This window comes from Simochromis diagramma, unplaced genomic scaffold, assembly GCF_900408965.1.
Source record: "Simochromis diagramma unplaced genomic scaffold, fSimDia1.1 OVJJ01000585.1, whole genome shotgun sequence".
In the NCBI taxonomy this organism is placed as follows: Eukaryota; Metazoa; Chordata; class Actinopteri; order Cichliformes; family Cichlidae; genus Simochromis; species Simochromis diagramma.
The window spans coordinates 6121538-6137657 of record NW_024387398.1 but is presented as its reverse complement, the minus strand read 5'-3'; the positions used below and the strand labels follow the sequence as shown (position 1 = coordinate 6137657).

Below are 16120 nucleotides of genomic sequence, written 5' to 3'. Positions count from 1 at the left end.
GTTGTCCAACCACTTAATGACAGCAAGTTCAAGAGGACTTCGTCTGAGTACCATCTCTGATGCTCCTCTTTCTTTCTTCTTGAAGGGCTTATTCCCTATGATCTTCTTCATCAGACAACTCAAGATCCTTGTTTCCCTCAACAAACTGCAATAAATTTCTTTCTGCTTCTAAAAAGGACTCCTTTTCTGGTCATTTAAAAAAACAGAACAAAATGGAGGAAATGACTGCAAAAGTCCACTACGGAGGACATTTAGGAGGATATCTATGTAACATGCTCTGTAAAGGAGAATTTCCTTTATTATTGTAAGTATATTTTGCTGTTAACATTTAGTGAATATTTAAACATTATATTGTATTAAAGATTAAATATTTAAACTTTTACTTGCAATAAAATACTCAAGGTTATCAAAATTGTTAACTAAATAACTGGATGGAAGTATAGTTCAAACTGCTTAGTAAATAAAAAAATAAAAAATAAAAATATATATATATATATATATATATATATATATATATATATATATATATATATATATATATATATATATATATAAAAACAGTCATATCAGTAAAAGCTGATATTTAGTTGAGTTTATAGCAGTGACTGCCTGTTCATATGTCATATGTAAATTATAGCGGTCCACTATTTATGCAAAAGTAGAAGGATATAAACTTTGGTTTTATGTGCAATTTGCAGACAGCAAATAATTAGTTTCAGACTGATTTTAAAGGCAAGCGCACTCAGTTATCCAGGTAACAACTTCTCTGATTATGTATTCATTAAAAATTAAACTATAACCAAGCTAATTCAAAAAGTGGTTTAATTATTGTGTGTATTGCATGCAGTTAGTACTTCCCAACACAAGTCTTTAGTCACTAAGAACAGATTACAAATGGTTCATATGATTAAATGCCTTGGGTAAACTGTGTGTCTGAACATATATGAAGATAGCAAAATAAAAAAAGGAAAAAAATAAAATAAGATCTTATCCTTTGTGCGTGCATTTGCTACACAGGCCCAGCTGACTTAATAACGCGATTTTACGTTCAAACGTGCCAAACCGGTTTTGAATTTAGTAATCAGAAGATTTTTGTACTCTTCGGTTCCCCGTACATTTTACGCGTCACTGCCTTCGCGGCTTCTGATTGGTCTGTTTCAATCCTCGCGGGCTACTTGAACTGAGAGAAAGCTGCAGTCTCTATAGGTTTCTGTGTAAATGGATCGAGGTTAGCTCCCTTGTTTCCAGGTTGGTAGTGAATTCGAAACTCGTGCGTTATGGCGACTTAAATTCTTGTCTTCCGACTGTAGCCATTGTACCACCAATTGTGCATGTCTTGTTTTTGTCTGCTTTGTTTTAGCACGGGGGTTCCAAGTGTGGTTACCATCTCAACAGCTTAGTTTTGATTCTGAACAATTCTTTAAGCTTCCTCGGCAAGGTAGCAGCTAATGATAACCTCGCTATAATATCCATATACTTGATCCCTTTCTCCACGCATCATATTTGAGGGCTCATTTCACAAGTTAACAAGTACTAAACAATTGTAGTTAAGCTAGCGGAAGGCAGGCTGGAGTTGGAGGGCAACATGTCAGGCGCTAACAGAGCACAGGGAAGCGCGGCTAGTGACTACCAGAATCAGGAAAATGTACTGCAGAGACTCAGAGGCTCGCTTAAAGCCCGACCTGTGGCGACTGAAAACCAAGAAAACCTTCCTCCGAAGCAAGCCGCCAACAGAACCGTGCTAGGAGCCCTGCAGAACAACCAGAGGAACAAATCCCAAGTCGGCGGAAAGCAGGTAACAATGCTAACTGGTAGCTGCTTAGCTGGTGCTGCGCTTTGCTGTTGACTACATGTTTTGGAGCCAATACATCTTACCATGTCCTTGCTTGTTAAAAAATACTTGATGCTTTTATTATTTCTTAAAACTTAATATTTACAAACTCACGAACGTAGTTGTGTGTACGCCCAGTTCCCACCAATTGACCGCCATTTTAATATCAACATTAAGGTGAAGTCAGTTATGTAGTTGGCTGCTTAAAACAACAGACATGCCTTCTTGAGGGTGCTTTATTAACGTTTCCCTCCCGTCAGCAGATGTAACAATTGAGTATTAACATTGAACCTGACTAGTGTAATATCATCTGAATGTTCTCAGTCAAGTGCAGCACACTTAGTGTTGTAATGAAAAGTCTTCATCTAACCACTAAGTTGAGCAGCATGTATGCCCTTGGATAGTGTTGCTGTCAGATCTAATCTAACAAAGTTTCTATTCTGTGGGCCATGTCTGAATTTTTCTTTGCTTCCAGGATTCAACACAATCCTTGTCTTGTAAAAATGAAGACTTTGGGAAAAGCTGCTTTGATAAACCACTGGCCAAGCAACCCGCTTTCCAGATCCATATTGATGAGCCTGATGGAGCCTGTGTCAAGAAGCCACTGCAAGCACTTGAGAGTATCAAAGCCAAGCCCACAGTTGAACAATCCCCACTGGAGATCAGTGCTGTGGCACGGCTCCGGCAGCCCCTTGCCACTATTGAAATTCCATCAGCGATGGATGTCAGCTTTGGTGGGTTTAAAGGAAATGATGCTAGCAACTGTTACTCTGATCTGGGTTTTTACTGTTTACTAAATAAAACTCTTCTCAGATTCTCCAATGGACATGTCTGTGGTTGAGGGGGAGGAAAAACCAGTGAATGTAAATGAGGCCCCAGAATATGCAGCTGAAATTCACAGCTACCTGAGGGAGATGGAGGTGAGAAATTAGCATATGAAGTGCTAAGCAAAAAAGCATATGAGAATTTTCTGGCAGTGCTGCCATCTTAGACATGTCCCCTGGCAACATTTTTCAACTTAAACCTGTTGATGATTATCTGATCCTGTTTGCAAACTGGCTCTTTATAACTAGATTGTCACCCCACAGGTGAAAACCCGGCCTAAAGCTGGCTACATGAAGAAGCAGCCTGACATCACAAACAGCATGCGAGCCATTCTGGTTGATTGGCTGGTCGAAGTTGGCGAAGAGTACAAGCTCCAGAATGAGACACTTTATCTGGCTGTTAACTACATTGATCGCTTCCTTTCCTCAATGTCTGTCCTAAGAGGCAAACTTCAGCTGGTTGGCACTGCAGCTATGCTGCTAGCTTCGTATGTACCTCTTTGCATGTCAGATTCTACAAATGTTCAAAGCCCACTACTTTGCAAACATTACATTTGTTCCTCTTGAATGTTATGCAGGAAATTTGAAGAGATCTACCCACCAGAGGTGGCAGAGTTTGTTTACATCACAGATGACACCTACACAAAGAAGCAAGTGTTAAGAATGGAGCATCTGGTGCTTAAAGTGCTCTCATTTGACCTGGCAGCACCAACAATAAACCAGTTTCTCACTCAGTACTTCCTGCAGCACGCTGTTACCAAACAAGTGGAGAGCTTGGCAATGGTGGGCATGAGATTTCTGTAGTCTGAAAGTGATCTCTTAAGTGCATTGTCTAAAAATTTGTTGTTTTTCGTCTTCAGTACCTTGGTGAGCTCAGCTTGGTTGATTCAGACCCCTTCTTGAAATACTTGCCATCACAGACAGCAGCTGCAGCCTACATTCTGGCTAACACCACAGTGACTGGTGCCTCATGGGTGAGCTCTATAGACTCGTACAAATGGGCAACTAAGAGGTATTGGTCTATATGTAGGTGGAAATGCCAATGGTGTCCAGCAGCACAGCCAATAACTGCAGAGCTTGCATCTACTCTTAACTGCCGTTTAAAGTTAAACTTGTCCAAGTTCATGCAAGCTTTAGTTTAGTATGTGGGGAAATGTATTGGTATATTTGAAGACACAAACTGACCAAAGTTGTGCTCCTTAGCCCAAGTCCTTGAACGAGATGACTGGCTACACTCTGGAAGATCTGATGCCATGCATTGAGGATCTTCACCGCATATACCTCAATGCCCCTCAGCATGCACAGCAGTCTGTCCGGGAGAAGTACAAGGGCACAAAGTAAGTCAGCAGATTTGTTTGAAAACTTCATGGGCAATCTTTGTTTACATTTGGAACAGTCTGGGTTTCTTTATTTGTGCTAAAGCACTAAACCCTTGTCTCTTCCACAGGTACCATGAAGTCTCAAGCATCAATGCACCAACTAAACTGCAGCTGAACTGACTACTTCATTCCCTTCTGTCCATGTTGTACTCCCCTGTCATTTAATGATGTGTGCCACAATGTCAAATGCCCTGCTCTTTTTGGAGTAGCACTAGGTATTTTAGATGTTTCGACTTTTGTTTTTTTTTTTGTAATTTTTATATTCTAAAGTCTAAGATTCATGCCACACTACAGTTATTGGCAAAATCAAGAAGTTTTAATCAGACAAATTATAGGCTTTATAGCACTATGTTGGGCTACTTGGCTCCTCAGTGTTGCTAATTGACCTGCACATGTACCTAAACCCACAGAACAGATTGTGGCTTATTTTTTTTTTATTTTTTTTCTTTCTAGCTTAGTTTCCTAAGCAAGGGTGCAGGGTTGCCTAGTTTTTTTAAAGAGGTGTAACCTTGGACCATATGGCCTAATGGGATGCAGATTAAAGTGTAGTTTGTCTGGCATTGAGTCATTTGATTACATTGGTGTCTTGAAAGCTTTTTTTTTGGGACATCTTCTGCACTGTTAAACTATGGCTCTTGTAAATAAAATTCTTTTAAATACATTTTCTGACTCTTTATCAACACCCTGGACTCAAGAGGGCAGCAGAGGACAAGTTCTTAAAAGCTTACATCAGCTTAGGAATGTGAGCCCTGGTTGTTTGTATAAGGCTAAGCTAATTTCTGGGTATCCAAAATGGGATTTCTGTTTGAATTGAGGACAAAGTGCCATTGAGGAATGGTAATTATGGTAAAGGTGAAGTCATTTAGATCTTTAAACCAGTAAGGTTTTCCTGTGCAGTCTTTCTTACAACAGGGTAAGTTGGTTTTGAAATATCAAAAGCCCCTCAAGGCATTTAAGGTTCTGTTCAACAAGGGAAGGAAAAATGCTTTGTCTATAAGGACATACCCCGTGTTTGGAGTTTGTTTCAAACTAAATGCTTTTCCACTTGTCATTCAACAACGGCTTGATTTTTATCTGAACGAGAGTTGTACACTCCCCCTCGTGATAAATTGGGAGGCTGGCTTTGTGCAAGGAGTCTGACAGGAGAGGGGAAGTGGAGCCCAGCCACAGAAAGGATTTTCATCTCAGAAGCATGGACCGCTCAAAGAGCATGCACACTCTCAGCAGGTTTCCTTTATTACTGACTGCACACACTTGTGACTAACGGGAGGATTTAACCATGGAAACTGATGGGAATTCTATAACATAGCCTAAACAGCTGGATACCTGGCTGAATGATGACTTGTGCAGCTACGGCATAACATCTGTTTAACTCCTAAGATCTAACTTTGTTAAAGACCATTTTTGGTAGTGTAAAGAGTGGCTTGCTGCTTAACCCCATGCCTGCCCCCAGAAGATTTGTTGTGGCGTCCACGTCGCTGCCGCTGGCACTGGGCTGGGGCTGGAACCTGAGCTTGTACGTGGGGATGCTTCTCGGTCTCCTGATGCTCATGATGCTTCTCCTCTGGATGCTTCTCAAACAGCTCAGGAACTCGGTGGCAAAATCGATGCTGCAGCCCGTTCGCTCTTTTAGGCAGCCTTGCTTTGAACAGAGGTTGGAGCGTGTGTTGTGAAATATGGGACAAATCTGCCAAAACACTGCCAGGACTGAGGCATGTTGGAGTACTTGATTGTGCCTTTGCAGAACTGTGTAAGAAAATTACTTTAAAAATGATCTGTTATGGACTCAAATGCTGAAACTGCCTCTCAAATAATAAAAGCTCATGATTTTATTCATAGAAACCCGTTTGTTCTTTTACCAGCTTTATATGTTGCTTATTTTCAGATAAGCGTGAAGCAGGGAGCCTTATCTGTGTTCTCCTTCAGTAATTAAAATTACCGCTAATTTTATGCAAGAGCTATTAAGTGTATTTACACAGCCATAGCCCAAACATCTAAACTGCTGAGTAAAAGCAGAAGCCAAGATTAAATCTGCATCCTGATCCATGCTGATTAAAGCAGTGCATTCAGTAGGCCAATTTGCACTCCTCTCATCTCATTTTTGTGAATTGGCAGGAGGAATATTAAGGATTTCTGCTGATGAAATATATAAAAGGTGCTATGCCACCTTTATTTTTAAATATTGTACATATCAAGGGGCAAAGTGTCATGAGACTTAAGGTGAGAAAGCTAATATCAACTAAAAGAACTCACAGGGTTAATGCCATTTAACATTTCCCAGGGATGTAAAAGTGGCCAATACACCTGATCTATTGATCACAGATAGGAAGCTATTTTACTGCCAAGTGTGGAGTCCACTTTTCCACTTATTGAAGGACATGTTTATGTCCTGATGGGAGTGGTCTTTTGCAGGATGACATAAGGGATCACTGAATTATCTGATGCATATCAAAATAATGTGCACACTATGGCTTTCCTGATCGCCAGATTTCATACAGCACCAGATAGATGCTCAACACAAACATTAAATCATCAAATGCATAAATATCTTTTGGAAGAAAGACTTTCATCTCTTCAGTTCAGCTCCAGGAACAGAGTCAATGCCAAGATAATTTATGTTGGGTTTTCCTTTAATTTGTCATTTACCTGCGGTTCTTACTGTGTTTTATTTTTATTCCTCTTCAGTCATTAGTCAGAGGAGGTCATGCAGGCTTTGAATGATTGAATAGTCCCAAAAGGATCAATATCCTGTTAACCTAGAGGGGAGCATGTTCATAACACAATGACAGCTGATTTCCTTATACTTCAACACAATAATGAAAACACCCATTATTCATATGTAGTGTACCTGTGTGATGCAAGTTATTTCTTGCAAATCATTGTTGCCAGAAATAATATTGTTAAGATTTCTCAAGATCTGTAAATATTTGCATTCCTACATTAACTTTATATTTAAAAGTCAACTAATTTGGAGGCTTTCTTACATCTTTGACTAGAAATAAACAGAAAGGGGTAGCATGGCTAATCCAGCTGCCAAAACTACTAAAGGTCACTTACGCAGATGTGATGGATGTAGAAATTTTTCAATGTGGCTCTCTGCAAGAAAGCAAAGAAGCATAGTGTTCCAAGGTGTCAAGCTGTTTCTGTGAATACTTTCTCTGAGACATGTCTGAAAACACTTCACCACCTCTCAGCTAATTTCACACCAGTGAATCTTAAGGGATTTTTCTTCAGCAGATTCGTGCACGGGTTATTTCAAAATAATAACAGTTTGTTTATCTGCTCACTCCAGCTGTAACTCAGAGCTCTGCCAGCTCTGATTTATTTTGCACATGTGCGTTTGAGCTTAAAATTCTCCTTTGGTTACAATACTATGATCTCTTTATTTGCAATATATCGTAAAAAAAAAAAAAAAAACCTTAGTGCAAATCAATCTGAATCCTGAAAAAGTCAAAAGCAGCAGCATCTGCGGTGTAGGTTCCTGTCTATGCTGCAGACAACAGAGAGTTAGACTATGGCCACGAAATAATCAAAGCATCTGATCTGATGAAGATGAAGAATTCTGCTGAAAAGAGCAACAAAACTGCTGAATCGGACTCATCTTCTGAGACCAGAGATACACTTTTTAAATAGAGACGTGTTCAAAACACCTGCTTGGCAATAATAATAAAATATAAACCAAGGTAAACTCTGATCAAAACACTAACCATTTTATGGACAAAGATTTTGTTCTTTTTGGTATTTTTAACATTTGGGTTGGAAAAAAATTAATAAAATTCATTACCTGTAAAATGGGTAGGCTAGCATTTTTTAATTTTCAGTGAATATTCAGGTGTTGTTTTCTTGATTTTATTAATAAATTTCTAAATTTACTTATTTTGCATTTATCCTCAAAAAAGACAAGTTTTCTTGCTTTAAAGTATAAACAATATATTCTAAAATGCTGCTAATCTGACATGCTTACATAGTTTTATGCTGTAGTTTAAGCGCAAAGCTAAAGTCAATCCTAATAAAATATATTTATTATCAGAAATATTAGCTGGAGTTTTATGTACTTTACATCTTTGATTATTGGAAATTAACTATGTATATAGTCAGCCCCCTACCCCCAACCCCCAAAAAGCTAAAAAATAAAAATAAAATAAAGATTACATTTCATGAATATTTGTCTAAATTAAGTCTGCTCTCAAACATGACAGTAGTCTATTTGTTCCCTAATCGCAAATGTTGCATCTAGCACAACATTTATTCACTGGCTTCATACATAAGAGCTGTGGATGGTTTCCTCTTAGGAGAGGCAGTTTATCTGCTCTTTTAATATATTATGATGAACGTTCCTGAAAAGGTATAAGACACAAGTTGAACCTGGCCTCAGCAAAGCTGTAATTTGTGGAAAGTAGTAAACATGTGATCTATTGTGACCCTTTGATTGATGATAGACCTTATTGTCGGTCATTCAGTACTGCATATATTGAGTTGTAGACACAGAGCTCTGTAACACAGCTGTCGCAAGGCACACCGCTCATGAATGAAAATCTCTCAGTGATTTGGTTTTAAAGCTGACAACTTGGGAAGGGCAATGGGAAGAAACTGCTGACTTTTGGTTTCACTTCCCAGCAGTTTGCAGGATCACTGATTTAGATGATAAATAATCAATAGATGTTTTCTCATATAAAAACAAATAGATTTTAATACATAGATGTCATATATGATCTTAGAAAGTGCAATTTAAAAAACAAGGTTAACTCACTAACTTTGGGTTTAACATGATTTTCCTGCCACACAAATTGTGCCAAACATTGTGCACATTTGTCTCACCTAAATGTTTCTGATCAAACAAACATGAAAATAGTTTTAATATAAGACAAAGATAACGCACGTTAAAAGCTTTAAAAAAAACTATCCAAACTATCTGGCACTGTTGCATTGCTCCCTAAACCAATAAGTGGTTGTGCCACCCTTGGCAGGAAGAACTGCAATCAAGCATTTTTGATAACAGGGAATCAATGATGAACACTGATCTTAACTGAGACAAGTGAGGTCTGGAGTTCTTTGGATGATGTTTTGGGTTCTTTTGTGACCTCTTAGATCAGTTGTTGATGTGCTCTTGGAGAAATCTTGTTAGACTTTAGTAATTTTGTTACTGTTCCAGTTTTTTTTCTTCCATTTGTTGATAATGGTTCATTGTGATTAGCTGGAATGCAAACCTTGTAACTTTTTCCAGACTGTCAAGGACTTTGCTTCTCAGCTGTTTCTTTAGATGGTCTCATGATGTGTTGCTTTTTGAGAGCTGAAACTAAAGTCCAAACATTTTGATTAATCTCAGTTAACTCATGATTTAACAAAGGCGACCTTTACTTTTTCACACAGGGCCAGAAAGGTTTGGATAGCTTATTTTCTCTTAAAAGAAATGAAATCATCATTTAAAAAATTGCAATTGGTATGAACTGGCATTACTAGAATCTGTTTGATGATCACAGTGACAAATGTGTGAAAAAGATAAGAATTCAGGAAGCAGCAAATACTTTTTCATGGCAATGTTTGATGTTTTTTTGGACTAGTCTTCAACTTACAGACAGTATGACCAAGTATGTCTCCTTATGTAGGCTTCTTTTTAAGTACATATGTATCATTAATCACTAACTGTCTGAATTTAACCACAACAGCAGTGATTTCTGTATGACTTGACTTGTTTTATTTATTTTTATTTTTTTACATTAATCTTTAAAATTCAGGAAATTAGTTAGGTTACAGGCAGAAAAAAAGACTTATTAGTTATTAGTTATTGCACATATTAATAGATATAGTGTCACTGCATATTTTAACACTTTGCAAATGAAAAAGTTGCAGTTTGTCTTATTTAGGCTTAGATTAATTATAGTCGTTAAACACAGCTAATGACATCAATGTTTTTAAGACAGCCAATGTCATCCATCACATTGTCATTGGTAGGAAATTATAGGAAAATCCCTTGCAGACTTGTGTGTATATATATATGTGTGTGTGTGTGTTACAGCTGTGTGTTAGTGGCATTCAAAGCTCCCTGCTTGCCATTTGATGGAGTGCAGATTAAAAGAACTTTTGCACTGGCTTTACTTTTCAGACCTAAAGTTATGTCCATCTTTTGTTTACTTACTTACTTTATTTACAGGTTATAATCAAAATCATTACAAATAGATATGTATCTGAAACTATCACCCCCCCCCCCCCAAAAAACAAACAAACAAAAAAAAAAACCAAACATTTCATTTGAGAGATAAAGATGATCAGCTAAAATATTTTTAGGTTAATCCAGGCATGAAGTTTGGTGCACTGTATGAGGATTTTGCTAAAAATATGAATCGTAATTCAGTGTCCGTAGCGTTTTTAACAGTCATTATCTACATGCACATACCACATGAGAGAAAGAATGAGAAATTAGTTTTTGTAAAAACTGCACATATTATCCAAACACTTCATATGAACACTTGTAGCTTATCCGATTGTGAGATATTAAATACGCAGAGAAGTACATAATCCATTCAGTTTGTGTATGTCTGCCTCTGGTGACTAGACGATATCTCAGTTACCTGAAAAATATCTCCATTCAATCTGATATGTTTGTTATTAGCTGCTATACGCTTGTTTATGTGGGAATCAAGGAAATTGGCTCCTTGTCAGCCTGGGAGACTGTGAAATGAAACTGTGAGCTTCCGTAACTGGAACACCTCAGAGATGGTATTCACACTCCCATCTTCTCACAGGTGCTCACTTTAATTAAGGTTTGCTGCGAAGGAGACAACTATAATGATATGTGAGCTGCGCCGCTGATCCCTTCCCTCCTATCAGCCATCAAGCATCTCCTCTTTGTGTCCTGTTTGCACATTAACCTCTGAGTAGCCATGCTTGAAACCATGTTAATGTAGAGCATGAAACAAAAAGCTAAATGTAGACAGAGGCAGAAAGAACACTGAATTAAGCCTGCATGTTAAAATACTGATTTATTATTTAATAGAACACTAGCTCTCTCAGGCATTGATTCAAGACACTGGAGTAATTATGGGCACATGCTATTAATCACCCAAAGACATTTTCTCATATGCCATTCTGGTTTCTGGGTGGAAGGCAACCAAGTACTGCCAAGTACAATATGTGAGACATGGCTAAGTGGTGGGGCAGAAACAAAGAGCCTTTAAACTGTTCATCAGGTCAAGTGGATCAGTGTTTTATATTTAGTTTGACTGAAACTAATAAAAAATTATCAAAAAAAGAGAAAAAACAAGAAATTAGAAAAAAGTCTGCAGCACCTGCTTTTTTTTGACACAAAATAATGCTGCAGCTCCTGTCTGTAATGACAGTATTGCCTCTGATTCCAGGAAATAACAATAGAGTAATAAATTAAATGAATCTTAGTTTAATCTATTTCCTAAAATCAACACATCCTGCAAACATTCCCCTCCTGCATACTATACTTAGCACATTCTCCCCAGGAAGTTGACCATAAATGGAATTAAACAGGGCCCTGAATGGTTTTTCAGTTCTTAGTTTCAAACAAGAGAAGAAGTAAGAATAACAAGCAAATGAATCAATACACATCTTAAAGCTTCTGGCCTTCTTTCAGAAAACTCGGTTTTTGCATTTCACTTATATTATACTTCACCTAATTGCTAATTAGGATTTTATACAGAATATAAGCTTATATGATGAATGCATTTTTGTAAACTACTCAGTATTGTCCAAAACATATCAAATTTGCTCCACCTCAGCCAATTGTTGGTCCTAAAAACAGAATACAACTATTTTAACTGTCAAACTCAAAGGAGCATTTGTATAAAGAACTACAGAGTACTACAGACTTTAGTCAGGGTTAAATTTAAGATAATTTAAAGCAAATAATCAACCCCTTAATAGGGCTACTAAAACAATAAAGAAAATGTATTTCTAGAGTGCAAACAAAGTTTACCCACAGAAAAGCTTGGGAACAAAAATATACAAGACTAGTAATAAAACTTGAAAAAAAAACCATAAGAAAAGAGGAAAGAATAAATGATTAAAAAATGTATTACTAACAGTTTGAGATAGACTGGTGGAACTTTAACATGTTTGCAATTTCTTAAAAAGAGTTCAAATTAATTAAATACGTGATCAAAGCTGCTGGGCAGCATCACACATTCTAAAAAATAACAACTGCTGTCTGTGAAAATTTGTAGAAATGTTTAACCGCTTAATAAAAGTCACACAAAGGTGACTTGAAGCATGAGCTAACCATCTCACGTTTGACTGTCAGTGAAAGGCAACACTACCTGCAGATGAGGATGTGCATCTTGTCAGCTTTCCTTAGTGAGGAGGAGTTTTAGGGGGAAGAAAATAAAGAGCTTACCTGACTCCAGATCATCTGTGTGGAGAAGACAGACATCAGTTGGTAAGAACAGAAACTTGTTACTGTTGAGTAATTCCACTCGATTTATACTGTTTTTGAATAAATCCAGTGAATCTAAGCCTTTGTTTCAATATTTTTTTAAATTGTTTCGTTTCCTTTCAGTTGACAGCCATTATCTTCAATCATCAATAAAAAAAAGCATGGTAAGTGTGTCCTTTCATTGTTTTGTGCTCTGTGAAAAGAGAAGCTATGCAAAGTGCCAAGAATCCCTCCTGTTAAGCTGCAGCTCTAGGACTTTGTTTGTGTAATGAAGTGTGGCTTGACTCTTGAAAGGTCATTCCCTTTTCAAGTCACTGTGACATTCGTTCTGAAACGATGCCCATCACAAATAGCTCAATCAACTGGCTTGCATGTAGCCCTAAATTATTTTTCCCTCTATATATTTAGCTAAATTCTCATTTTTCCAATTTCCTTTTTCCACGAAGACTTGGTGTGTGTGGATACCCTGACTCTTTGATGAGCCTCATTTCACCGAAAGGAGTTTCTGTGTGAAGATGCACTCATTACAAAAACATTAGTATGCCTTGCGCTGTATACTTACATTGGCACAAAAAGAGAAGCAGCAGCTTCATTTGATATCCTTGATTTGATTTTATCCCCATCAGTGTGCTGAGATACCTCAGACAGTCTAATGAGGAGACGTGAAGAAAGAACTCAGTTTCAGTTGATGACGGTGGTCTAGTTTGTACCATATTGAATTACCATGTACATGGAAACTGCAGGCACCTGTCTCTATTGTATCCCCACTGGCTTACAATTTCATCAAGAGACAGTTGGGAGATGGCACTGCATGATGGTTTAAAAAGGAGACTACCCCATCTTCACTTAAAAACTAAAATAAGTGAATAAAACAACCACATTTTGAGGTTGGGTATGACTTCTAAATGAACTAAGGCTAAAACCATTTATTTATTCCACCATATAGTCTAGTTGTGAATGAGGTATATTGAAAATGTTGTCATTACAAAGGTCAGAAACACAGGAATAATGATCCACAGTGAAATATATATATATAAATCTATATCAGTAATCCTCTTAAATGTCTTATTTGATGTTCCAGCAGGTGACGTTTTTAGATACAATGAACAAAATATATCCAGCTTATTGCCTCTAGAGAGTTTATATTTGTGTTTATGCTCATTTTATAAAAAGTGCTGGACATAAACACCTGCTTAAGTAAGTCTAAAGAATCCCATATGTAACTTGGGCGTCTGTAATCCATAAATCTCAAGTCATCTTTAACTGATAGGACCTGACCTGTGATCTCTCAGGATTTAGTCAGGAACAGCTTTTAGCCAAAAGAGAAAAAAGAATAAAATTTTAGAAGAGGAGATATTGGTGAAGATAAAGTCAAAGGCAAATGTGTAGTTTTTGAGCATGACTTCAATGGTTATACATTGAATGTTATACACAAAAAGTTATTCTGGTCTCTAAAAATGCTCAAAGGACATGTATCAGTTTTCAATGTTTCCCGCTAATGTACAGAATAGATAACTCGTTTACAGTTTGACACACTCACAAGCAAACACCCAGTGCTGCTTTTAAGTTAAAATTTGTGTTTGCTTACTAATCCCTTATATCTTCATTTAATTATCCATCCATTCATCCAGACATCTAATGAAAAGTTTGCTACAATACCTACTACAGCATAAAATGGACAATTCCATCTCAATTTTTCATATAATAACAACCAAACAAAGAAAAAAAGCCTTCCCCCTGAAGTTTTTGCCTTGAAAAAAAAAAACAATCCAGGGAAGAGACACTTCTTAATAAGAATAATCCCTGATGATAGAAGCCTGTATGTAGGTAGCTGAAAGAACAAGTTTCTGTTAATATGCTAATATGCTAATGCTAATATCCTACATTTCTGATGGTTCTCTCTCTCGTTTTCCCGTTTGAATTTTTGAGTTCAGTTATATGTTTATGGCAGCCAAAGACTCTTTCAGAAGTAGAGCAAGATATTTTAATTCAATTTATGCACGCTCACTGCCCAGTAAGAAATTATTTTTCCTGGCCAAAAAGAGAGTATGTGTGTAATCAAGTGAGTCCTATTTTCCTTATGGAGTTTTGTTCTGGCAAATCCAAGCTGGTCAGCTGGGAGGCAGTTGATAAACTGACATGGAATTATCCATCAGTCGTTTTGCTTTTTGTGTGTTATTTCATGTGATGCAGATTTGGCTAATTATCCTTCAGAGCTGCTCTTGACCCCAACGTTCAGTGTCGTTTGGACAATAGGTTCCTTCACATGTCAGAGTAAGAATTTATAAAGGACTTCTTTACATGGTTTTATCTTTCAGCCACACATGACTTTTTATCATAAAGCTGCTTTGTAAAACTGTTAAGATTACTAGTGTATTTCAGGACAATTGATCTGATAAATGCTGAGACACCTCAATTAATGTTGGGAAAAGGCTAAGTAAACATTTCCAGATGAATATCTGTTCTAGATTCAAGCCTTTGCACCATTTTTAAAACACCAAGATTGCCAAAGTGAAAATGCCCAACTACTGGGAGATGTTAAAGCAGATGTCCATCTTTTGTATACATTGTGTGTCTCAGTAGAAAGGTGGCTTTATAGTGTAGTGGTTTACAAATGCTAGTGCAATTCCAGCCAGAGACACAAATTCCCTTTTGTTTTGCAGTAGGAAGGGCGTTTGGGATAAAACTCAAACACGTTGAACTACTCTTGTTACAAGGAAGCATCTAAAACGAACTGTTGTGTGTCTTAGTAGAAAGTCTGAATGATAAAATTTGTAGCAAAAAGCAGAAAGAACAATAATGCTAAAAACTGCAACATAAAAAAGCTTTTGAGAGGTTGTGGTGCCAAATTGAACTGGTTGACAATACAGGCAGAATAAACACAGTGACAGTAGCACTGACACTTCAAGGAGACGCTGTCAAGTTGCAGAAGGAGGTTGCTCTCTTGAGCACGCTGTAACATTTATAAGCCATTTTTGTATGAACATACAGAATAGCACACACAAATGATCAACAAGAGCAATAATACAAATCTTTATAAAGAGGTGTAGGAGGTGTATTTGTTCATTTCGCCACCTGCACAGTTTATTACAAGGCTGCAGTGTGGGTTTACTGCTTCTTCTACAAATGGCCTTTTCCCTTAAGAATGTGTGCACGTCCAAGCAAGATGAAAACACATTTTTTTAAAATTACCTGCTGACAAAAACCAGCAGTCAGACCTGATTTAGGTTCTACTTAAAGTATTGCCTCACTGTTGAGTTAGACAACATTTAAACCCATGTGGGTTTTTTAAGGCCTTTGGCAAAAGTTTATAGTGCTGCTACTAACAGTCGCTTGCAATTTTCAGAATCTTAAAATTTTTATGCCCACAGAATAAAAAATTTCTGCTGGAGTTTTATTCTCTGCCAGAAAAGGGTATTGCATGAAGCACCATCTACCCGACTAGCTGAAATGGTGCTTAAGTTATGAGAGTCTTGTACTAATTCACAACTACTGCACTACCATTGGTTTAAAATTAAGAATTGATCTGGGAAGGATTTAATTTTAAGTGCAATAGGTGCACAAAACATAATATAATTGGGGTTTTTTTCATGTATGATTCGAGCCAGAATTGGTAATAACCTATGTGTTTTCGTACAGTGAGTATTGGGTATATAAAATGCATGCATACTTGCACTTACATGAGTGC

The 16120-nt window shown here is 37.2% G+C and overlaps 2 protein-coding genes across 4 annotated transcripts in view; both read left to right on the top strand.

Annotated features, from left to right (window-relative positions):
* The first annotated feature begins 1130 nt into the window (after positions 1-1130).
* ccna2 (cyclin A2) lies at positions 1131-4443 on the top strand. 2 transcript variants are annotated; one of them, XM_040010402.1, is made up of 9 exons: positions 1131-1248; positions 1361-1795; positions 2307-2565; positions 2645-2751; positions 2920-3143; positions 3234-3438; positions 3516-3629; positions 3859-3992; positions 4103-4154. In XM_040010402.1, exons 2-9 carry the CDS (start codon positions 1586-1588, stop codon positions 4152-4154), a joined length of 1305 nt encoding a protein of 434 aa, XP_039866336.1. In that variant the 5' UTR covers positions 1131-1248; positions 1361-1585. The 2 variants fall into 2 exon arrangements, with proteins under 2 accessions (XP_039866336.1, XP_039866335.1); XM_040010401.1 differs by lacking the exon at positions 1131-1248 and having other exon boundaries at positions 1255-1795; positions 4103-4443.
* A 7709-nt stretch (positions 4444-12152) lies between these two features.
* Positions 12153-16120, top strand: part of anxa5a (annexin A5a) — a 28508-nt gene continuing 24540 nt past the window's right edge. The window contains exons 1-2 of one of the 2 annotated variants that reach the window (XM_040010170.1): positions 12153-12435; positions 12556-12596. In XM_040010170.1, coding sequence (XP_039866104.1) covers positions 12594-12596 — 3 coding nt within the window. In that variant the 5' untranslated portion in view covers positions 12153-12435; positions 12556-12593. Of the gene's footprint in view, positions 12597-16120 lie in introns of both variants that reach the window. The other variant, XM_040010169.1, reaches the window with a different exon arrangement.